A 22273-nucleotide genomic window follows, 5' to 3' on the forward strand; every position below is an offset into this window, starting at 1 on the left:
CTCTGGGGTATTCCTACTTTCTCACAAGGAAGTGGGGTTCAGAGATGTAAGTGACTTGCCTCTGGAGACGGGATTTGGACCCCAGTGGGTGTCACTGGAGCCTGTACTGGAAATGTGCCCTCCTGCTTCCTGGGACGTGGAGCAGTCTGACTTGCCACCTGAGAACCCACTCAGACCTGGGGGTACTAGTTTTTCTCTTGAGCTTAATTTTTATCATGCTCTTTTCACAGGGTCTTGTTTCTATTTTGTCTTTTTTTCTGTCGTCTTTTCTGAAAAGCATTGAAGGTCTCCCTGTGTATTACCAGTTCAGGTGAAGTTGGAAAGCTCTAGTTCAATTCACATTTTGAGGCAGATGCAGAAACAGTCACGATTCAACATTTGGTCTCTAGTTTATGGTTTTATATGTGTTATTTTTCTCCCACCCTTAGTCCGAGCACAGAGAAGGGCTTAGCTTGGGAGGGGAAGAAGGTGATCTTTCCAGGTACAGATGGTCTGGTAGCTTGGGAGAGCGTAGGGCAGTCATCTAGCTGGGTACTTGGACTACAGGTGGGGTTCTGGGAAGAATGGGCGGAGGAGAGCCCCAGTGTGGAATCCAGCTGGGTGAGGATGGGCTGGTTCTTGCTCAGGGTTTGCTCCCTGGCAGGTCATCTTGAGTTCGATCCAAACTTGCCACCTGTCTTGCTTCCGAGCATTCCGGGCTGCTCTTGGTTAGAATTTAAAAGTGCTAGTTGCCGGCTGGGCTGGGCCCTGCGCTGGGCGCTGGGCCTCACCTAACCTGTCAGACTCCCTTCACAAATCCGTTTCCCACCACACCTCCCTGCTCCTTCGCTTGTGTAATCTTCACCCCCTTCCCAGTATCCTTGACCTTACCAGTAGCTGAGGACTTGGGAGAGACCCCAGTTCTACAAGGTTTGAAGGGGCAGGCCAGAGACCAGGAGTGGGGCCCAGCTGCGGAAAATGGGGTTTCTGCAGGGCGGGGCTAGAACTTGGGCGGCAGCAGGCCTGGCGCCCCAACGTGGACTGGGCGGGTCTGGGGGATCCCGCCTCTCAGCCTCCCTCGGACTGCAGGAAGGGTGACTCATCTGCACGTCCTGCCTCTGGTGCCTCAAGCTTTGGCGGTTTGGTGCAGAGGAGAGTGGCCAGGTTGTTGGATGAAGCCAGGCCTGTGCTTGGGGGAGGGCCAGGACCCTCAAACGGAGGTGGGGTGGGCAGCCCAGGGGCAGGGTGTTGTGGCCTCGGGCAGGGTAGCTGTTGGCCTCCAAAGCGGGATGGAACTAGAGGGTCTTTGCCCTGCCCTGGTGGGCAAGAAAGAGGTTAACAGCAGGAGTTTCTAGAGGCAGATGTGGGGCGGGGAAAGAGGGGAGGTCCAGCTGGAGTTGGTTCGGTCCCGCCCTGCCCCGGGGAGGCCTGAGTCACCGCACAGCCGCGGGCTTGGGGCTGTGCTTGGGACTCGCGCCCTCCCGATCCCGGCTGGGGCCCCGCGCTTGCTGGAGCTCGGCCTGGCTCCCCTGCTCCTCCCGGCCCCGCCCGGCTCGCCTGGGCGGCCAGTGAGCGCCTGCGCCAGGGGGCCGTCTCTGGTTGTTGGGCCCATTTCCTGACATGCCGGGGAGGCTCGTGCCACCCGCGCACCACCTAGAGCTGGCATCCCGGCGCCCACGCTGCAGCGCGTGCCTGCTGGGGCCCCGGCCGGAGTCGCGGGGAGGAAAGGGAAGGGGGCCTTGTGAGTGGGTCGGGGCTGAGAACAGGGCGTGATCTTGGAGAACTGGAGTAAGATGGAAGGAGGAAGCCGTTTTATCCACTTATTGGGCAAAATCTTAAAGCGTCCAGAAGAGGAGGTGGAGAAGGGAGAGGGGTCTGGGCTCAGGTGCTTTTGACTGCAGATGAAATCTTTATTTTAATTCAGTGTAGTTAACACAGTGTTATATTAGTTTCAGCTGTACCATAGAGTGACTGAACACTTCCATATATCCGCAGTGCTCATCAGACAAGGGCACTCCTTGATCCCCATCCCCTGTTTCACCCATCTCCTCACCCCCTCCGCTCTGGGAACCACCAGTTTGTTCTCTATAGTTAGGAGTCTGTTTCTTGCTTTGTCTCTTTTTTTCCTTTGCTCATTTGTTTTGTTTTTTAAATTCCACATACAAGTGAAAGCATACGGTATTTGTCTTTCTCTGACGTACCTATTTCGCTCAGCATAACACTCTGTAGCTCCATCCATTGTCCCCGCTGCAGATGAAATCTTTACCGAGCCCAGCGAGTGAATGGGAACGCCTGAGACTTGGTTCAGCCGTATACAAACCGGTAGATACTGGTTATGAGCAGCTATTTATTTTAGCTTTGTTGGCCCTTCTGCTTAAGTCACTTATTAAGACGCCAAAAGCCTTTAAAGTTCTTCCAAGAAAGACCTCGATTGTCTCCTTTTTTTCCTTTCCTGTTTGAGCTGGAGCTGGACAGCTGCTCTGCACCCTGGGTCAGACCCATCCCACCAGCTGCCCACATGCCCCAGAAGTGCCACTTCCCCTTTTGAGAGGTGGGGGAAGGCTCTAGAATGTTGAAGGGAGAGGAATGAAGTGTTTTGGAGGATCCACCCAGTCATTTCTGAAATCAATACTGTGGTTTTCATGGCAACCAGCACCCTTTGTCCTCCGAACCCAGAACTTTCCCTCCACACGTCGTGGGTTTTCCTGGGTGACTGTGGCTTCCCTGGCTCACCCCACCAGCCGTACCTACACTGCAGGGTAACTTCCCCAGCTGGCTCTGGTCGTCTGTGTGAGTGCCGTTCTGGGGTCCTCACCCTCTTCTCTGTGCCCCCCATGCCGTGGAGCTAAAATGCCAGTGCTCCTGAAAGGTTAGGGAGACAGTCACCTGCTCCTGTCTGTTTGCTCTAATCAGGCTGGCATGGCTCCCGGGAGAGGCTGTCGTTTTACTCCAGTGGAATTACTGGGGTGTCCCAGCGCTTCAGCACCCAAGCGATGGGTGGAATGGCGGTCAAGGTAGCTGCTGAGCTCTGTGCTGTAGTCACCTGTGTCTCAGAAGAGGCAGAATGCCATGGGCACGTGGGACTGCTTAAGTGGCAAAGGTGTCCTTGGTGACCCTGGGTCTCTAGATGTTCTGGGGCTCTTTTCATTCTTGTGGCCCCCTCCCTTTTGGGAACCTCCCCCTGCCCCCTGCTTTCCTCATTTCCTCAGGATTCCAAAGGGGGAGCCTACTGACCGGAGCTTGTTTACACGATGGGCTGGCCATGTGCAGAGCAGGGGCCGGACGGTCAGGGTTTGGGGCTATTTCTGATCGGATCTCCCATGGAATGTGCTTCCCTCTACTTCCAGCTGCCCCCTCCCCTCCGAAGCAGGAACAGGTGTCATGTGAGGGCCTCTCCCGCTGGCTCAGCCCTTTTGCAATCATCTGGCTGGCTCTGCCAGGATGGGGGTGGATAGTGAGGATGGGCAGAGCCAAAGGGTGACTGAGGGGACATGGCAGGGCAGGGAGGGCTATGGAGTTGAAGGCCGAGGGTAGAGGGCTTGCCAGGGCCAGGTAGGAGGGCTGGAAGCAGTTGAGTAGGCCAGGGAGGCGGTCCCATGAGCTTAGGGCGCCCATCAGGGGCAGTGGGGGCTACACTGGGACCAGAAACTTTCTAGGTGCAGGGGAGATGAGTTGGTTATAGTGGGACCCTGGCCAGTCATTCTTCAGGGAGATCTGCATTTCCCCTGAGTCACAGGGAAGCCACGGGGTGTTTTCCTGCCAGGCTGACTCTCTGTGGGGCCTGAATCACCGAGTTGCCAAGGGTGTTGGCTGCCCTATTGTGGCGGTGCCTGGGCCCTACCCCACCCACTCCTGTGAGGACAGGGGTGAGCAAACACACTCCTTTATTCCACCCTCCTCAGTGGGAACACTCCATCTCTTGGACTCAGAGTTTCAGAATGTACCTTATGCAGGATTGCCTGAGAGACCCCATTAGGTAGTCCCTTTATTGTAGCCAGGAGGAAATGAGCAGAGAGGGGAAGTGACTTATCAAGGGTGCATGCAAGTCTTTCCACAGTTCTCGAAGCCACTCACTGAGTCATTTTGCTTCCTAAGAGCAGGAGGGCGGCGCTTCTCCCAAAGTTGCAGGGCGACTATGATGGACCAAGCACACTTGGTGTTGGGGGCAGACAGAGGGTGGTATCCAAGGCTGCCAGCAGCCCTGGCTGGGTATTGAACACAGAAGTAGAGCAGGTCCCAGGGCAGGTCAACCCCCAGCGCTCCAAGTCCTCCAAGTCCCGGGGCGGGCAGAGGGCACAGGGTGTAGCAGAGGCGGGACTTCGAGTGACAGGAACCTCAACTATGTGGTGACTCAGGCTCTGGGCAGCTGAGGCCCTGCCTTCACTGCTCAGCCTAATCTCCTTAGACTGGACTTGGGAAGTGCAAGCAGCAGAGGGAGGGAAACCCGGGCTGGTCCCCCTTACCCCCCCGGAACTGGAGGAAAGGCAGAGGAAGTTGGAAAGGGTGGCGGAAAGGCAGATTCCAAAAAAGGGGAGAGGAGGCTGGTGCTCCCCTCCCTCTCCGCTCCCTGCTCCCTGCTCGGGAGGGGAGCAGGCTGGGGCGTCTGCTGGCTGCTCCCTCCACTCATTCTGGCTCCCTCCCTCCCTCGGCTCCTGTTTACAGCTGGCCTGCCCGGTCCCCAGCTCAGTTCTGAGCTCTGCTTTTCTGCCCCCCTCCCTCCCCTTCACAGCCCTATTCATTCGTGTTTCGCCCCCTTGTGTTCCTTAACTTTGGCTCCACATCTTCCCTCTCTTCTTGCTCTCCCCGCATCTGCACACCCACACCTCCCCAGCCTCCAGGCCATCTCTCACCGTGTCCACCTGTCCTGCGCTCCCTGCCCACTTTGTCCCCTTTCTCTTGCCTGGACACTCATTCTGTGCCTTCTTTCCTCCCAGAGTCTGTACTCAGAGCCCTGTGTGCCGTCTCTTGTTCTCTAATCAGCTTTAACTAGGGTTCTGCTTTGGCCTGAAGATTTCAATTAGGACCGAGTGTAATGGGAGGGTTTCCGGTATCCCGGCTGTCTGATCTGAGTGATTCAGGAACTCCTTATTTGAAGTCCAAGGTTTAAGTACAGGTTGGAGTTTGAACTGAGCTGGAATACTTGGCTTCATATTTTGAGTTTGGGTTAGGAGTTTGGGGTTTCAGAATTGCTTAGGCAATAATGTCTGGATCCCAGATCACTGGGGAAGACAGATTAGGGAGCAATGAAAGGGAACATCGAAGGGCCTGATGTTTGGCGGAGATGCTCCTCTCCGGGTGTGTGTGTATGGGGTGGAGGTGGGGTTGGGGAGATCCCAGATGGCTCAAGGAAGGGGTAATAGTCATTTCTCTGCTTCTAAGGCTGACACGCCAAAGGGCCCTCTTGGGAAGGGCGGGGAGTCTGCTTTCAAAGAGACTGCAAACAGATTGCACACTTCACTTCCTTGCTGGGATCACAGTTTAAAAGCCATGATTACTCTCCGAGCAGCCGGCGTCTTGTCTTCCCTGTAATACACTGATTTTAGAGAAGGGGACTGTGGCGAGGAGGGAGGGGAAGGGGAATCCCCTGGCAAGGGGCCTGCCCACAGAGCTCCCTTTGTGGTTGCCATGGAAACAGGCATAATAGGAACAAAACAGAGGCACATTGCCTGGCAACAAAGAAGCCCAAGGTTCATCACACACACTATGCGTGTGCATATCAGGGAACCCCCGGTGGGGGGGGGGGCGGAGGGCGGGGGGAGGGAGCAAAACTTCTGGGGAAGCTGGGGTATCCCAGTGATGACGAGTCCTAGGGCTCACGTAGCTTTGCCAATGAATCTGCAGGCCCGCGAGGTCGGATACCTCGGAAAGGTGAGGGCGTGCGTGCCAGCAGGAGGCCTGAAGTCCTCCTGGAACACCCCCCCAGCCCTTATTTTGACAGAGGCATCTGAAACCTTCAAAAAGACAAAGGTTTTCTTTGCACAGTTGAGACGGTGGGCGGGGGGGAAATCCTTATAATTAAAAAAACAGTGTGTGTATCCGTGAGTGTATGTTGGGGGAATGAGGTATCAGTGTAAAGGACCTGGCAGAAAAGATAATGTCCCATTTTCAACGCATAGGACCTGCAAGGAGCTCAGAATACATTTCCTTCAGGACGGAGCACTGTGAGGGCAGGGGTTCCATCCTGTCAGGTTCTTTTTTTCTTTCTTTCCTTTTTCTTTTTTTAAAGATTTATTTATTCGACAGAGAGAGAGAGGGAACACAAGCAGGGGGAGAAGCAGGCTCCCGGCTGAGCAGGGAGCCCGATGTGGGACTTGACGCGGGACTCAATCCCAGGACCCTGGGATCAGGATCTGAGCCGAAGGCAGCGGCTTAATTGACTGAGCCCCCCGGGCGCCCCCTCCTGTCGGGTTCTTTATCCCCTGCACCACCACCAGCAGCAGCAGAGGCCCCCGGCCTAGTGTTGCACACACAATAAATGTTTGTGCAGCGGCATGAGAGGCCGATAAGTGGGGGAATTGCTCCCTGGAGGCTGAGAGTAAAAGGAAGTGTGGGGTTCAGGATGCTGTTGTGAAAAAGACACGGGCTTTGGGGCCAGTTATCCCTGTAGTTCATTCATTCATTCATTCATTCATTCCACAAACTTCTTCAGCGATTGCTATATGCCGGCCAGTAATCTAGGCACAGGGCAGACAACAAAGAAGAAGAAAATCCCCACTCTCATGGGGCCTAGATGCCAGGGGGAGTTTTGACTCCTGCTTCTGAGGGCTGTGTGCCTTTAGGTGAATCACTAACCCTTTCTGAGACCATTTCCTCCCAGAGCATGTGAGGATTAAATGATCTAACACATGATAGTACCTGCTGTGGCCTGAGACACAATCACCATTCCGGTAGTAGCTTTGGGGGGTGAGGGGTGGGGGGGCTACCGCAGTGGGCAGGAGAAGGGTTGGCAGACATTTCCAAAAGAGTGTGTGTCTCCACTTACACCACTGAAAATTGTTGAATCAGGGTGCCTGGGTGGCTCAGTCGTTAAGCGTCTGCCTTCAGCTCAGGTCATGATCCCAGGGTCCTGGGATCGAGCCCCGCATCGGGCTCCCTGCTCAGCGGGGAGCCTGCTTCTCCCTCTCCCTCCACCTGCTTGTGTTCCCTCTCTCGCTGTGTCTCTGTCAAATAAATAAATAAAATCTTAAAAAAAAAAAAAAGAAAATTGCTGAATATATTCCGTTCCCCTGGGCCGAGGAGGCTGACCTAGGAAAGCCCAGCTCCCCATTCCAGTGGGTATCCGTATTGTGGGTTGTGTGTGTGTGTGTGTGTGTGTGTGTGTGTGTGTGTGTGTGTGTTTTCCGGGGCAAGGGTCTAGGTTACTCCTCCTCTCCTCTCCTAGCTCGCAATGGGGCAGGAGCCAGTCCCCAGGACCACCCGCCACCAGGTATGACACTCCTACCTCTGAATGAAGGACCTGGACAGTAATCCCTACCCCATAGCTGCTCCCCAAACCAGCCTCTCCTGCCTTTTTTTCTGTTGACCAAGAGGGTGGCCAGAACAAACAGTGGAGCAGATAAGTTGGCCTTGAGCCCAGGACACTAGCCTCTGCTCTTTCACTTGCGGGGGGCATCCCAGGGACCTGGGATGGAGTCCCGCATTGGGCTCCCTGCTTTCTCGCTGCTCCAGCCCCTCCCTCCAAACTCCCATCGACCTCCTGCAGCTCCCCTATGTCTCTGTGGCGCATCATCAATGTTTCCAAAAACCTAGGTGTAAATCCACTCCCCTTTTAAATATGTCCCGGGAAAACGTGCACTTTCAAGGAACCAGGTGATTCATAAAAGTTAAAAATCCTTCGGTCAACTGTTAACAGTGGTTACTTTTGGGGAGAGGGACTGGGTAGGGGAGGAGGGAGACATTTACTTTTTATTGTTCTACCTTTCTGTATTGTTTACATTCTTCAGCAGGTGGAGGCATTGATTTTATTTAAAAAATGTCAACAGGGATTATCTGACTCGCAGCATGACGGGCCCCTTTAGTTTCTCTGTATTCTTGCTGCATTTGTTAAAAGCTGAATAAATGTCATTGAAAATGAAATTAAGAATTAAAAAGCCATTAGTAAAGGGAAAAATGAGCTCTCGGTATTTTTTTTTTTTTTAAGATTTTATTTATTTATTTGACAGAGAGACACAGTGAGAGAGGGAACACAAGCAGGGGGAGTGGGAGAGGGAGAAGCAGGCTTCCCGCTGAGCAGGGAGCCTGATGTGGGGCTCCATCCCAGGACCCTGGGATCATGACCTGAGCTGAAGGCAGATGCTTAACGACTGAGCCACCCTGGCGCCCCTCGGTATTTGTTTTTAAAAAGCATCCCAAAGTTGAAAAGTTTAGATGTTTTCTTTTTAAACACTTTATTTATTTATTTGAGGGAGAGAGAGCATGAGCAGGGGGGGAGGGGCAGAGGGAGAAGCCGACTCCCCGCTGAGCAGGGAGCCCAATGCGGGACTCCATCCCAGGTCCCTGGGATCATGACCTGAGCTGAAGGCAGACGCTTAACTCACTGAGCCACTCAGGCGCCCTAGATGTTTTCTTTAATAAGGTTCTAGAAAAGGGGTACAGAACACAATGGAGGAGGTGCTTCTTTCGAAAGCCTGGGTTTGTGATGTGTGTGCCTGCCATTGCCTCTGCTGTGGGTTTGAGTCCCTATCTGGGTGCCTCTGTGTGTGTGTGTGTGTGAGAGAGAGAGAGAGATAGAGAGAGGTGGGGGGTGCGGTGTGTGTGTGGGGGGAGAGAATGCACTTGCGCACCGGAGCAAGTGAGAGAGACAGAGTGGGAGAGAGAGACATAGAGAGAATGCTGGTGCCCAAGTCTCTGCTTTGTCTGTCTTTGCATGTCTATGCCTGTCTGAATGTCTACACATGTGTCTCCACCTCTCCGCGTCCATTGTGTGAGTCTCTGCACAGCGATGGCTCCTTGGCCGTGTCTTCCCTCCCCCATGGCCTGTGCTGGTAACTGGACCTGGGACACAGCCCCCAGGGCTGGCAGCAGAGTTGACTGCTGGGTATTTTTAGCCTGTAAACATGTTTGCCATTTCAGAGGACAGGGCCGCAGGTCTCAGCCCCAGCCCACTCATGATCTTGCCGTGAGGAGGGTGCTCCTGCCTGGAGCCAGGTCTTCTCCAGGCCCCAGCCTGGGGTCTTCCTTCCTCAGCATTTGGGAAGGAAGGAAAACTGCCTTGATGTGGGTAGTGGGTGGCCACCTAGGAGGGAGGATAAGAGGATTCGTGGGGGAGAAGAGAATGGGAGTGTGGAAGGGGGGGCTGGGTAGTCAGAAGGCCCCCCCGCACCCCATCATTAAACGGTTAATAAAATCTCATGGAGTTAGAAGTAGCTGTGGGAAATGGCAGTAAATTTGGAAATAGCGTCCTTGCAAGTGGGGAGGTGGGGGAGGGGCTCGGATAAGAAGTGGGTAGGTGGAGGCAAGGCTGGAGCTCCCGCTTCCCTCTGGAGTCCTCAGAGGAAGGTGGGCCTCCGGCTCTGCTCCGCCAAGGGCTGCCGGCCTGACTCCCGTGTCGCTGCAGCGGCGGAAGCTGCACCGTGGTGCGTGGGGCACTGGTGACTCCACGTGGGCACCCTAACTCCAGGGGTGGGACCAGCGTCTACAGACCGGTTTTGTGGGGGGAGGGATTGGGGGGCCCTCCGAAAGGCGGGAGGCGAGAAATGGGCGCGGCTGCAGGAAGCTTGGGAACCAAGTGAGGAGCCTGGGGCCTGGGATTTGAAGTGTAGATGCCTGGGTTGAGAGAAAACTTAAAGGTCCGCGACAGGCGGGAGGTCGCGGCCCCAGCACCCAAGCCCCCCAGCGGCTTTCTGAACTTCTTGGTCCTTCTTGCAAAATGAGTTGATTCGCAGTTCCAGCTGGGAGGATGAGCCTCAGGGAGCTTCGGGGAGTTTCTTGTCGGGGAGACCGCACACTGAAAACGTTGGGGGGTAGATCCAGGCGCGGGCCAGGGCAGGGGGCACTGGAGGGGGGCGGGGGAAGGCAGCCCCTCGGACGTGCGGCGCCCCCGCGTCCCCGCGACCCCCAGTGCCCGCCCCCCCAGCAGCCCGCTCCCGGGTCCGTGTCGGGTCGGCCCGCTCGCCCGTCCCAGCCCCGCTCCGGCCCCGCCCGGCCCCGCCCTCTCCCCACTGCTCGGGGCAGACCCGCCCGCCCGAGCCGGAGTTACAAGAGCCGCCTCCGCACGCGGGGGCCCGGCCACTCGGAGCAGCTCCGCCGCGGGGACTGCACCGCCCGCCCTGCCGGACCCGCCCCGACCGGGGCTCGCCGCCTGCAGCAGCCGCAGCACCGCGACCTGGGGCCCCGCGCGGGCTATGGCCGTGCCCGGGGGCTGAGCGCGCAGGTAGGGGCACCGGGCGCAGCGGGGCGCCGCGGGAGCAGGACTCCGAGAACCGGTGAGGGGAGGGGGGCTGCAGGGCTTGGGTGAGGCGCTTGGGCCGGGCGCACTGCGAGGATTCAAACAGCGTGGAGCAAGCTGGGCAGCCGCGGGGCCGCGCGGGGAGGCGACGCGTCGCGCCCTGGGAGCCAAACTGTGCCTCCGGAGTTGGGGCGCAAGTTGGAAAATCGTTCCGAAGCGTGTTTTGCTCCAGTCCTTATTTCTCTCGAGGGCTGACTGTTGGTTCTGTTGCGCGGCAGGGCGCCCCGTTCCTGGCCTGGGGGCCCCTGTGGGTCCCTGTCCCATCCCCTCCTTCTCCTTGGGGCGGTGGCTCAAGCGCTCTGCTCCCGCTCCTATTCCGTGTTTACTGGAGAAGTTTCCGAGGTCGCCGCCGCTGCCCCTCGGCCCCTCCCGGAGCCCCCCCACCCCCGCGCCCCCTCCGCTGTCCCTCCCCGCTCCCCACACCTCCGCCTCTAACTGTGCGTCCGGAGTCCTCGCGGCCCCACCCAGTTCTGTACCACCAGCCTCTCCCTTTCTCAGCCCCCCTCCTGCTGCCCCGCCCTAGTCTGGCCCCTCCGCGTTCCCCGCTCCAGAAGTCTCCCTTCTTCCTCCAAGGCCGCGCTGCCTGAAGTTTGCAGCGCGCCTCGGGGCGGGACGGGTGGGAGTGGGGGTGGGGGGCGTAATTAGGGAGATTCCAGCGCGGGGGGTGGGCGGGGAGGGGGGGGTACTGTGCGGCGGCCCGGCCCTCGGCACCGCCCCTTCCCTTTCGGGGGCGGCGCGCTCTCCCCCACCCCACTCCCAAACCCGTCCGGGCGGGATGGCCCCCGCCCCAGCGCCTGGCACGGCGCCAGCAGCCTGAGGAATGTGGTGGTTGGAGCCGCTGACTAATTCAAACCAGAACTCGGGGAGGAGTGGTGAGGGGCAAAGGGGAGGGGGAGGAAGGGGCTGTGTGTGGGACGTGGGGGCAGGAGGCGGCTCCGCTGTAGGAGGAGGGCTTAGCTGCCGTCTCGGGAACCCTCCGCTCCAGCCGCGCGCTCCAGGAGACAGGGTTGGGGGATCGAGGTCCTGCCCTGGAGTTGGAAAGGCAGAGTGCTTAGGGTGTGTTCGGAGCGCAGTGTTATGTAAGGCTTTCCCATGCGGGGAGCGGGAGTGCAGCGTGGGAGGGCCTGGCCCTCCCCTGGCTGGCCTGGACGCCCCCTGCAGTGCCCGGGCCCGGGATGTGGGGGGCGCAGCCCTGGGCGGCGCTGGCCGCGAGGGACACGTGGGGTCTGAGCACGCCTGGCTGTGCCCCTTGCGTGGGAGGGGAGCCGAGCGGGCAGACGGGGCAACTCACAGCTCTAGCTGCCCACCACTCCCACCAGGTGGGGGACGGCCCTGGCGCCTTTGCACAATGTGGCCAACAGAGAATTGGGTGCGTGGTGTGTGCTCTCGCCTTTCACTGGGTGTGGCTGCAGAGAGGTGGTGGCCCCCGGGAGCCCGCGGTGTGCTGCTGACAGCCCTGCTCTGTGCAGTGGGTTTATGGAAAGGCAGAGTGGGACCATCCCCTGTAGTGGGGTCCTTAGAGAATGACCTGGAGTTTAGGAGAAAAAAGGTCTCGGATATTTACCTCTGTGTCCCCAGCACGGCGCTGGGCTCCCAATAATTGCTTTTGAAATAGTTTCCTCAGTTAGAATCCAGCCTCCGAAGGCAGGGATCACCTGCCCTTCCTTGCACAGTCCAGCATTGGTGGGGACTGGGTTGGTGTTATGGGACCTAGTGACAGTGTGGGGGCCGTAGTGATAGGTGGAGGCTGGCGGGGGGGGGGGGAGGGGGGGGAGAGGAAGGGATTGAAGGTGCTTTGGAAGGCATTTCCAGGCCTCTGCACCTATGCTGCGTCTAAAGTAGGGGGCGGGGCAGATTCTACTTTCTTTTCCCTCTCTTCCTCTGCCCTGCCAGGAGGGAAATCCCTGGGGCAGGGTGTGGCACTCACTTCCTTTCCCAAGAGGAATGGGGAGGCTTCCTTCTCCTTGACCCAAAGGGGTGATGGGTTGGGCCAGCACATGGTAGGTAGAGTGTGCAGAGTGGGGAGTAAAAGGGCGCCCCAGGCTTGGGGGTACCTCCTTGCTCTGAGCTGTGAGCTGCCCTATGAAGGAGGTGGGGTGGGGCAGGGAGGGAGAGGACCTGGGACCATGAGAGCTGGGCTAGCATAGGACACAGGGTCCGCAAGCTTCAAAATGGGGCTTAGAGGGTGTCTAAGCCCCTCTCTAGAGCCTTTTCCTGAAGAGACTATAGGCAGGAACATTGGTCATCGAGCAAGGACACATAGGCGGGGCTTCGTGCTGGTGACAGGGAGGCCCTTAGCAGTGATTCAGGGGTCCTGGTTTGGGCAGCCCCTTGAAGAGCTAACCCCACAGAGCTGGGGACTTGTACCAGCCAGACTTGGTTCAGGGTGGTGAGGCTACAGCCCAGGGCCCAGGGTGCACCTGAGAGAGGAAACCACAGAAGACTGGTGGAGGGAGAAGGCTAGCAGCGGACAAGGGCAGGGAATGGGCTGGGAGTCTCTGGGGTCACCTGAGTCCCAGGGAGGCCCTGGGTGGAGCTGCCCAGGCATTGCCAGACTAGATTCTTTGGCTTAACTTGGAATTAGCTGGCTGGCGCTGGTGGAGCACACTGCCCAGAGCCTGAGGAGCTGGTTTGAGAGGTTGGGGCAAAGCTGTGGGGGTGGAGGGGTGTGTGGGGCTCTGGGGTGTGGCCACCACCTTCCTCAGAACTTGGGAACCGCCTGGGGACAGACAGAGGCATACCAGGAGAGCTAGTCCTGCTCTTGATGGGAACTCTCCCACTGCTGGCTCTTCCCCGCTCCCCCCCCACCACTCCCCAACGCCCCCAAGTTTCTCTCCTTGGAGCTGGGCTGACCCTCTGCCTGTGCCTGAGGACAGGAAGGGAGGTGGCTGCTGGAGAAGGTCTAGAATGTGCTGGTTTCAGTCAGGTGGTGGCGGCGGCCGATGTCTAGGGCCTTCTGCTTTCTCTTCGGCCCCCACGGGCTTCATCCAGGCTCGCCGGGAGCTGGCATAGCCCTGGTCCCTGACCATCCCGCTGGGCTCCCAGGCCTTCCTGGGCAAGCTCAGTTTCTTCCGTGCGTGGTGGCCGGGGCTGGGGGGTGGGGGCCTGCGTGGGTGGGCCACAGTGGGGCTCAGCAGGAATGTGTGTGTGCGCAGGAGTTCTGACAGAGCCCCTCAGGTCCCCCCAGGAGGAGGCCTGGGCCGTTGTAGCTGCGGGTCTTGCTTGTGTCCACGCGGTGCCGTCTCATGGTGGCCTTGTGTCCCTGTGAGCACTGGTGTCATAGCGGTGAGGTGTGTGTTATTCCCTGTGGGAGGATGTTCTCCTGGCTGAGCATGGTGGTCCCGGATGTGACACTCTGCTTGCATCTGGGGCTTACAGGGCAGGAGACAGAAGTGGGACTCCGCCCTGGTGGTGGAGGTTTCACAGGGGCTGCGGGTGAGGACTAGAGTCCGTTTCTGCATCCTGGACGGCTTCCGGGCCCACAGGCCCGCGGGAGGGTGAGGATAGCTCTGGAAATGAAGCCCCGGCTGAGTGAGGCGCTGCATACGGCTGGTCAGGGAGGGGCATCCTGCCCTGTCCCTGGGGGCCGGAGCGGAGGTTCTAGGGGAAGGGGAAGTGCCTGGAGCTGATCCCGGCTTCGTGTCCCGGCTGGGCTGGGGGGCGGCTCTTTGGCGGCTGAGCCTCGGGGCCTGGCCCTGCGCCCCTGCACTAGCGGGGCCTGACCGCTGGGCGGAGAGCTTGCCTGTTGCTTGGGGAGTTTCTGCACCCCCTGGCAGCTCCCGGGCTGTCACCTTCCCCCCCCCCCGCCCCCGGGGTGAGACGGAGCGTTCCTCTTCACCGCCCCTGCCCCGTGGAGGGTGCCACCCTCAGAGCTGGTGTCTTAGTCCCAGTGGTCCTGGGTAAAGGCTCTCTCTTCCCGGGCTATGCGGCCAGAGGCAGGGACTTGGGGCTGGATAATGGGCTGCTGCTCCCATCCCCTGTGGCAGGGAGGAGGGGAGTCCCTCTCGGTCATGGGAGGAAGAGGGAATCTCCCTCCCTGCTGGAAGTGAGAACTTGGAGCTCGCTGGGGGGTGGGAGGAAGCTGTGCGCAGAGGGCCAGGGGAGAGAGGTGGAGAAAGGTATAAGGGAGGGACCCAGCAGGCCCGTGGGGTAGGAGCGAGCGGGGCTCCCCTGGACGCTGAGGTGGGGGGCCCCTGCTGGGGCTGACCAGGAGGAGAGGGCTGGAGTGACCCAGCTGGAGGAACTTCCTGCTGGTGGGAGCTGTGGGCTGGGCCAGTGGCGCAGGTAGCCAGGGAACGAGGAGATAGGGGCACACAGGTAGAGGGAGACACAGACTCCGGGCGCCGGGTTGGCAGGTGGAGGCGCCTCCCATAATGGGCAGGGCCTGGGGCTGCCTGGACAGGTGTCTGTTGGGAGCTGGGGAAGGCGGGGCTGTGGGCCTGCTCAGGGCTGGGAAGAGTGGGGAACGGGGCTGATGAGCATGTCTGTGTGCACGCGGAGTGTGCGCGTCCTTGTGTGTCTTTCTGGGAATGTCTCTCCAGTGCCCAGATCGCCTGTGTCTTGCAGCATGTTAGTCGTATTCTCCCTGATAATCCCACCCTCCCCCCAACACACAACGGGCCCCCTTGGGCTGCACCCCCCAGGATGAACGGAGTGTAAACGTTCTCGATGCCAGCTTAGACTCTTGAGATTATCGTGCTCTTCTCCCCCAGTTAGAATAGGGCATGCTGTTTTCCAGACGGAGCTCTGGCAGCCGCCTCCATGGAGGTCCGTTTGGAGGCCTGGGCCCCGGAAGCCATGCCTGCCCCGTGTGGGATGAGCGTCAGCCCTGTTGTGGTTGTTCCCGTTTCCCAGTGAGCGGAAGTAGCTGCCTTGCCCTACTGGTGCTTTTCTCTGGAGTGGGTCTCGTGTCCCCCAAGCCCCAGAGGGGACGACTCTCTTGGCCTTCACCTGCTGGGGCCCCAGAGAGTGTCCAGGTGAGCTGGGGGTCTGTGTGGCTCAGGATTTCTGACTCCTGGGGACGTGGCCTCAACGAGCCCCTCAGATCCTGGCTCCCGGGATGCCTGGGACTCTGCCCGTCCGGGTCTGCTGTCCCCAAGCTGTTGGCCAGGAAGTGGCTGGTGTGTGGACACAGGAGGCCGTGGGCCCTGGCCCTCCGTCCTGCGGCTTGTGGCGCTTGAGAGGCGTCAGGCTCTCTGGGCGAGTCTCCTGCGCTCCTTGGGTCTCTGGGTCCCCTAGGGGAATCTCAGCCCCTCTCGCTGAGGCCTCCCCCCGCACCACGCTCCCTCTAGGTGAGCATGGAGGCCCCTTCATCTTCCCGTGGGTGTCTCTCTGGCCCTCCTCCAGTGCAGGTCTCTCTTCTGTGTATCTCCCTTGTGCATCTTTCTCTGTGGTTTCTCATCCTGTGTGTATTTATTTGCGCCTTCATTCCTCCACCGAGGTAAAGGCTGTTTGCTTTGGAGCCACAGAGTCCTGGAAGCCCGGGCTTACATCTCAAACCCTCGCTCATACTTGGGCAAGTCATCTTACCTCTGGAGGCCTGCTGCTGCATCTCTAAAATAAGGACATTAATTATTAATCACGGAGGGTTGTCTGGGATCGAATGAGCCCCCAGGCCTGGAAGTACAGCACGCCACAGGAGCTCGGCAAAATTCTCTTTTTCTCAATCTGTTGGGGGTTTTCTCTCAACGCAGAGCTTTCTCTTCCTCTTTGCTGTCTGGTGTTTATGAGAGTGGATTGCCCCTCTGGGTGTGTCTCCCTTTTCTTTGAATATCCTAGCTTCTCGTCCTGTTATAAGTGTTCGGGACTTTCCCTCTGGTGGAGGTCTCTACCTGGGGTGTGAGTCATTTCATTCTTCCTGGGCTCGGGAGGTGCTTCTCCCTGGCTTGTGTGTATGGTGGGTCTGATCCCTCCCGTACCTGCCATTGCGCTGGGTCCAAGTCCCACTGCTGTTGGTGGTGTCTCCTCAGTGGGTGGGAGCGCTTCTCTCTCCCTTGGAGCCTCACCTCCCGTGTCCGTCCCGTGCTGGGCATGTGATCACACTTGTGTCCCTCTGGTATGTAGCTTCAGGTTTGGCGCACGGAGGCACGGAGGCCCACGGGCATGTCTCTCGGGCACTGGGCCTCTATCAGTTCCTGTCATCTTAACCCTGACGCTGGCTGCGAGGCTGTTTTTGGCTGCAGCAGTGGTTAGGCTGGGCCCCCTCCCTGGCTGACTTCATACTCGCTCTTGGGGGACGAAGGGGCTCTGTTCCCTAAGGGCAGGGTGGGAAAGGTGCTCCTCTGGACGCCACCCCTGGCGGAGACCCTCTGCCCTGGGCAAGGAGTCTGCTTCCCGGATCTGCCCGCATGTCAAACCCCCTCCCCGCCGCCCCCCGGTCTGCACATTCCTCTTTGAAGGCTTTTAAAAAATTTTTATTTATTTATTTGAGAGAGAGAGTGTTCGGGAGCAGGGGGCGGGGCAGAGGGAGAGGGAGAAGCAGACTTCCTGCTGAGCAAGGAGCCCAACGGGGGGCTCGATCCCAGGACCCTGGGATCATGACCTGAGCCGAAGGCAGATGCTTAACCGACTGAGCCACCCAGGCGCCCCCTCTTTGCAGTTTTGAATTGTTGGCACAGCCTTGTTCTTCTCTCGCTGCTTCTGGCCTGAGTTATGGTGTCCCCGCAGTCTCAGCCTCACAGGTGGAGTGGACATACCATCTCGCTCTTTCTCGGCCCTCTAAGCAGCCCTCTGCCTAGAGGGTCCCCACTCCAGCCCCTCCCATCATAAAGGACACTGTGAGCCAGGGTCAGGTGGACCTCGGGGTGGGGAGGCGGCCGACCAGGGTTCTGGGACCCCGACACTCTCCTGTCCTCACCTCTCTGGGCCTCGCCTTCCCCATCTGTAAATACCGGACAGTGCAGTCCCGCAGGGCTTTCTGCAGTGGTGGAAATGTTCTGCACCTGCCCTGTCTAATATGGTAGCCCTTATGTGATTGTTGAGCTCTTGAAATGTGGCTACTGCAAGCAATAAACTAACAATTCAATTTAACTTAATTTAAATCAGTATACATTTAAATAGCCACATACAGCTACCATGTTGACAGCAGGGCTATAAGGTGTCCTCTAGCTCCAAAGGCTTATGACACTTGGGCCGAATGTGCAGAATTCCCCGGAGTTCCAAAGACCCTCCTTTGGGTCGCCACAGGGCAGGACCCTCAGGCCCTGGGGAAGCCTGGCGTCACCTGACTTACGTAGGAGAAGAAGGGCCCATCTGGGCTTGGTACAGGCCCCAAAGATGTGGGAGAGACGGAGCGCCGGGACTCAGATGCAGTAAACAGACCCTTCCCACCGTGGTCTCGAATCCCCCAGTAGCACCCCCATGTGCTGCCACCTCAGTGGCCCAGAGCAGAGGAGAGGGGAGGGGAGAAGGAGAAGCCCTGGGCCGGGGCAGGCAGGGTGGTTGGCAGCCCCTCCTGGCCAGGAATCCAGGGGGTGCCCTGCCGGGGCCAACCTGCAGCCCCCGGTCCCACGGCTCCTGTTCTCACGGGCTGTGGACCCTTCACCGCTCACAATGGCTCTCTCCCCTCCTTCTGAGCTGCTTGGCTTGAGGCGCGTAGCAAGTCCCTCCTGAGCCTCCGAGCTGTGCTTTCGGGGACTCCTGGCCTGGGGCTCCATCCTGAGGGAAGCTGACTGCCCCTCTGGCCCCGGGGCTCTGGCCAACGAAGCACTTTGTCGATGGGTTTTTAGGCGTGACCCTTTGCATGTCTGGAGCTGTTGCAGCCTCAGTGACTCATTGGGGAAGGAGGGAGGGTGGGGCCGAGTTGTGGGCGAGGGTGAGCTGGCTCGCCGTCTCCGCCCCTCGCTAGCTGCTGGCTCTGCTGGGCAGAGAAAAGGGGGGCCTGCTCAAGGAGGAAGAGTGGGGTGCCAGGCTGGTTGGTGGCTTCAGAGAGCTGAGAAGCCCTCAGGCTGGAAGCCTTTTCCTTCCCTGCCCTGCCTGGCTCCCCGTCCGCAGGGCTGGACGCTGGGGGAAGGTGCCTTAAAGTCGCAGCTGTGCTGTTCGCTGGGGTCAGCGTGACTTCCCATAGGGGCTGCTTGTCGGGAGGGGAGGAAGTGATTCCCTAGCTCACACCTGTGCCGATAGGCCGCTCACGGTCAGTGACTCTGCCCGCCTCCTAGGCAGCACCTGTGTCCTAAATACTGCATGCGTGAGTTCAGCGCGTGGAGGACTGGGGACCTAGGTGCTGTCTTTCGCCAGAGCTGCTAAGCACCCGTGAATTTCCGAGGGACACAATCCTGTCCTCAGAGGCAAACTCTAAGGCCTTCAAGAGAACTGGCAAATAATAGGTTCTCTTTGCCCCGTTCTCTCCTTCTACATTTCATTCCCCCCCAGGTGGTTCCCCAACCTTCTAGAACATTCTGAGGCTAAATGAGTCACGCCCAGAGCACCTTGCTCATAATTTATATCCGGGACAGGAACTTCAGTCTTTAAAATCTCCCCATCTGGCACATGGAGCGCATTTAGTAAATGCTGGGAGGACACGCAAGTGAAGTTCGGTGACAATCTGAAGTTGCGAGCGGGCGCAGGGCTGGGCTGGGCTGTGTCTGTCCCTTGCTGGTTTTCTTTGCTGTGTCTGCAACGGTGTTGGACATGCAGGAGGCCATCAGTATGCACGTATTTATTGATCAGTTTACGAATTTCTGAATGTAAACAGCTTCAGGGTGGGGCTTTGGGTGAGGCTCTGCCTGATTTTTAGCATCCCCCACACGGTTTCACAGACCTGCTTCTGGATGACTCTGCCCCTGCCATTCTGCGTGGGTGGCTGTAGGCCAGGGCTGTATTCAGAGTCCTGCCTCGTGTCTTTCCAGGGCACCTCTGCAGCTGACAGCTCATCCTGTGGCCAGAGGGCATCTTTGCTCCCGAGTGCCGGCACCTATGGGGGCCTGGCCCAGCGCCGTGCGTGGGCAGCCAGATGGGCCCTGACTCCCCGTGTCCCGGAGGCAGCTCAGCTGCATTCAAGCATCTGGGGCGTGGGCTGGCCCCCGGGGCGGGGCTTGGGGCTTCTTTGGTTCAGCCCGCTGCACCTGGAGCTCCCAGCTGGTGAGAGTCCCCCTGGTCCTAAGGACCGGGTTGGATCAGGTGTTGGATCAGGTGACTCAGAGTCACTGTTTGTCAGCAGGGGAGGGAGGGCACCACCATTCCTGCTTTCAGGTCTGCCAGGCAGTCGCCTTCAGTGCTGGAGACACAGAGAAGTGGAGTCTCACGCCGGTTAAAGCTGCAGACCTGATGTGCTGTAGGGGAGAGAGTTGCAGACTCAGAGCCCAAGGGTAGTGGCACGCTCACGGTGGACCTCAGCTCTCAGTCTCTCCATCTGTAAAATGGGGACAGCAATGTCTCCTTCCTGGAGCTGTTACAAAGAGCCTAAAGAGAATGGGTGTTTTGTGAGACTCGTGTGCGCCTGAGCTTTTCCACACATGCTCACGCGCTCTCTCCTTCCGTCCTCAGGGAGATCCTGTGTCAGCTCCGTTTTCACAGAGGAGGAGATGGATGTTCAGAGAAGTTGAGTGACTTGGCCAGGGACATGCACACAGATGGGAGGATGCAGAGCTAGGGTTTATTTATTTATTTATTTATTTATTTAAAGATTTTATTTATTTGACAGAGAGAGACACAGCGAGAGAGGGAACACAAGCAGGGGGAGTGGGAGAGGGAGAAGCAGGCTTCCTGCCGAGCAGGGAGCCCGATGTGGGGCTCGATCCCAGAACCTTGGGATCATGACCTGAGCCGAAGGCAGACGCTTAACGACTGAGCCACCCAGGTGTGCCCCAGGGTTTATTTATTTTTATTTTTTAAAGATTTTATTTATTTATTTGAGAGAGAGAGAGAGAGAGAGAGCTCGTGAGCAGAGGCAGAGGGAGAAACAGGCTCCCCGCTGAACTGGGAGCCCGATGCAGGACTCCATCCCAGGACCCCGGGATCATGACCCGAGCTGAAGGCAGCCGCTTAACTGACTGAGCCACCCAGGGGCCCCAGAGCCAGGGTTGATACCAGGGTTTATATCTGGGTCTGGCTCCCCTAAGCCCCCTTTCCGCGATCCCAGGTTGGACAGTCATGTATGAATGGAACTGAAGTAGGGGAGGGTTGGAGTTTCGGTGTGGCCCCGAGAACGGAACAGGAGCAAGCCAGCCGTCTTTTGCGGTCGGGGTTTTGAGCAAGCCGCCTGTTGAGCGTGAGCATCTTTGTCCACTTTTCCCCAGGCTGTGTGACCGAGATTCCCGACGAGAGAGACTGAGAAGAGAGGAAGGAGGGGCGGGCTCCTGGCAAGGCATCCGCTCCTGAACTGAGTCCTGCAAAAGGTCCGTGGGAGAGAGGGTGTGACGGAGGTGAGGGGTGGCCGGGGGGGGTGGGTGGTCCAGGGGGGGTGGCATCGGGAGGCAGGGTCCTGGGTGGAAGGGATGAGCCAGTGTCCACTTTCCATGGGGACCATTTCCACAGCAGAAGCGGGCATCTGAGACACGCTGCACTCCCTGCGAGTTCACAGCACCAGAGATCCTTGGCTTTCTCGTCTCCTCATGCCCTCGAGCCCCCACTGTCCTGAGCCCCTGTTTCCTTACCTCACCCCAGATGGAGAAGGAAGAGGACACGACCCGGGAGCTGCTGCTGCCCAACTGGCAGGGCAGCGGCTCCCATGGGCTGACCATCGCCCAGAGGGACGACGGCGTCTTTGTGCAGGAGGTGATGCAGAACTCCCCTGCGGCCCGCACTGGGGTGGTCAGAGAGGGTGAGTCACCTCAGAGTGCGGGCTGGCTGCCGGGCTGGGCTGGCTGAGTGCGGTGGAGGGAAGGCCACAGGGGCCGTGGAGGGGCCAGTCCCAGTGACATCAGGATGGTCGGTACCCAAGTCCTGCCCTCCCCTCCCCTGCCCACTCTGTGTCCCTCGATCCACACAGTCCTCGGGGAAAGCGGTTATGTAGCGGGGTGGAGACATCGTCCTTAGTGCCCACTTCACTACCCACAAGCTCTGCCGCTTCGGGCGCATCGGTGGGCCTCCCTAAGCCTTACTTTCCTCATCTGTGCAACGGGTATTACCGCACCTGTCCTGTAGGGTGGTCATGACACGCATTGAATGCAAGTCAGTTCGAGGGTCCAGCATGCGGTGGTTGTGTGCTGTTTTCCCAAGACCCCGTGGGTCTCACCTGCTTCTTGCCCCGCCCTGCTCAGGGGACCAGATTGTGGGTGCCACCATCTACTTTGACAACCTGCAGTCAGGCGAGGTGACCCAGCTGCTGAACACCATGGGGCACCACACCGTGGGCCTGAAGCTGCATCGCAAGGGGGACCACTCCCCTGAGCCTGGCCAGACGTGGGCCCACGAAGTCTTCAGCTCCCGAAGCTCTGAGGTGGTTCTGGTGAGTGCCTGACTGGCCTGTCTGTGCCCTGAGCTCCCTGTAGCCACACTGACCTGCTGGCCACTTCCTGAGCCTTGTGTCTGCCTCCTGCGCCTCTCTGTACCTCCTTCTCCTGCATTCTCCCCCGTGCACTCTGTTAAGTCAGACCGTGTGTTCCTATTTGTGTGTGGCGTGTGGCTGATGTTGCCCCTGAAAGTCTTCCATCAGTCTCTCCAGAGTGCCGCAGCGTAGGGACCCACTCGCGCTGTCTCGCCCTAGATGCCAGGAGGAAGCTCAGCTGCTTGGCAAGGAATCTTCAGACTAGTCTCACAGGTGCCCTGCTCTGCCTCCCAGACACCGTTTTTATCCTTCCAGAGGCCTGGACTCATCTGTGAGTCAGAGGCTGGGCAGCAAAGTGCCTGGGGGACGTTTCTTTGCTCCTTCTGATGGCTTGTTTATTTAACAATAATGGGTCCTCAAAG

The 22273-nt window shown here is 58.7% G+C and overlaps 1 protein-coding gene across 5 annotated transcripts in view; it reads left to right on the forward strand.

The window, feature by feature from the left end:
- The first annotated feature begins 10159 nt into the window (after positions 1-10159).
- AHNAK (AHNAK nucleoprotein) overlaps positions 10160-22273 on the forward strand; it is an 88743-nt gene continuing 76629 nt past the window's right edge. For 2 of the 5 annotated variants that reach the window (XM_036122245.2, XM_036122231.2), the window contains exons 1-4: positions 10165-10351; positions 20662-20760; positions 21029-21185; positions 21625-21812. In XM_036122245.2, the coding sequence (XP_035978138.2) occupies positions 21029-21185; positions 21625-21812 (345 nt within the window). In that variant the 5' untranslated portion in view covers positions 10165-10351; positions 20662-20760. Of the gene's footprint in view, positions 10352-10381; positions 10404-19909; positions 19964-20661; positions 20761-21028; positions 21186-21624; positions 21813-22273 lie in introns of those variants that run through there. The other 3 variants (XM_036122233.2, XM_036122242.2, XM_078057902.1) reach the window with 3 other exon arrangements.

Source organism: Halichoerus grypus, chromosome 11 (assembly GCF_964656455.1).
Source record: "Halichoerus grypus chromosome 11, mHalGry1.hap1.1, whole genome shotgun sequence".
NCBI classification, from domain to species: domain Eukaryota; kingdom Metazoa; phylum Chordata; class Mammalia; order Carnivora; family Phocidae; genus Halichoerus; species Halichoerus grypus.